We start from the raw sequence: 215 nt of genomic DNA, 5'->3' as shown, positions 1-215 counted from the left end.
TCCTGGGACGGGACAGGAGACCCAGCTGCCCTGGGGATGGCTGCAGTGGGAGGTGGCACGGCCACCCCAACCCATCCTATGTCCCACCTCCCCTCCTGGAAGGTGTCCTTGAGCCCCGGGGTGGTGCTGATGGACTCTCCCTCCATCAGGGAAGGGGACCTTTGGGATGCTGAGATGCCACAGAAGAGCCGCTGCCTGCTTAGTGCCCGGCTCTT

The 215-nt window shown here is 64.7% G+C and overlaps 1 protein-coding gene across 1 annotated transcript in view; it reads left to right on the top strand.

The window, feature by feature from the left end:
* FCSK (fucose kinase) overlaps positions 1–209 on the top strand; it is a gene marked incomplete at both ends in the record, with an annotated part of 3,264 nt that extends 3,055 nt beyond the window's left edge. The window contains one exon of the mRNA XM_029085808.1: positions 114–209. Coding sequence (XP_028941641.1) covers positions 114–209 — 96 coding nt within the window. The remainder of the gene's footprint in view (positions 1–113) is intronic.
* Between the last annotated feature and the right edge of the window lie 6 nt (positions 210–215).

This window comes from Antrostomus carolinensis, unplaced genomic scaffold, assembly GCF_000700745.2.
Source record: "Antrostomus carolinensis isolate BGI_N321 unplaced genomic scaffold, ASM70074v2 scaffold27287, whole genome shotgun sequence".
NCBI classification, from domain to species: Eukaryota; Metazoa; Chordata; class Aves; order Caprimulgiformes; family Caprimulgidae; genus Antrostomus; species Antrostomus carolinensis.
This window is presented reverse-complemented; position numbering and strand designations above follow the sequence as displayed.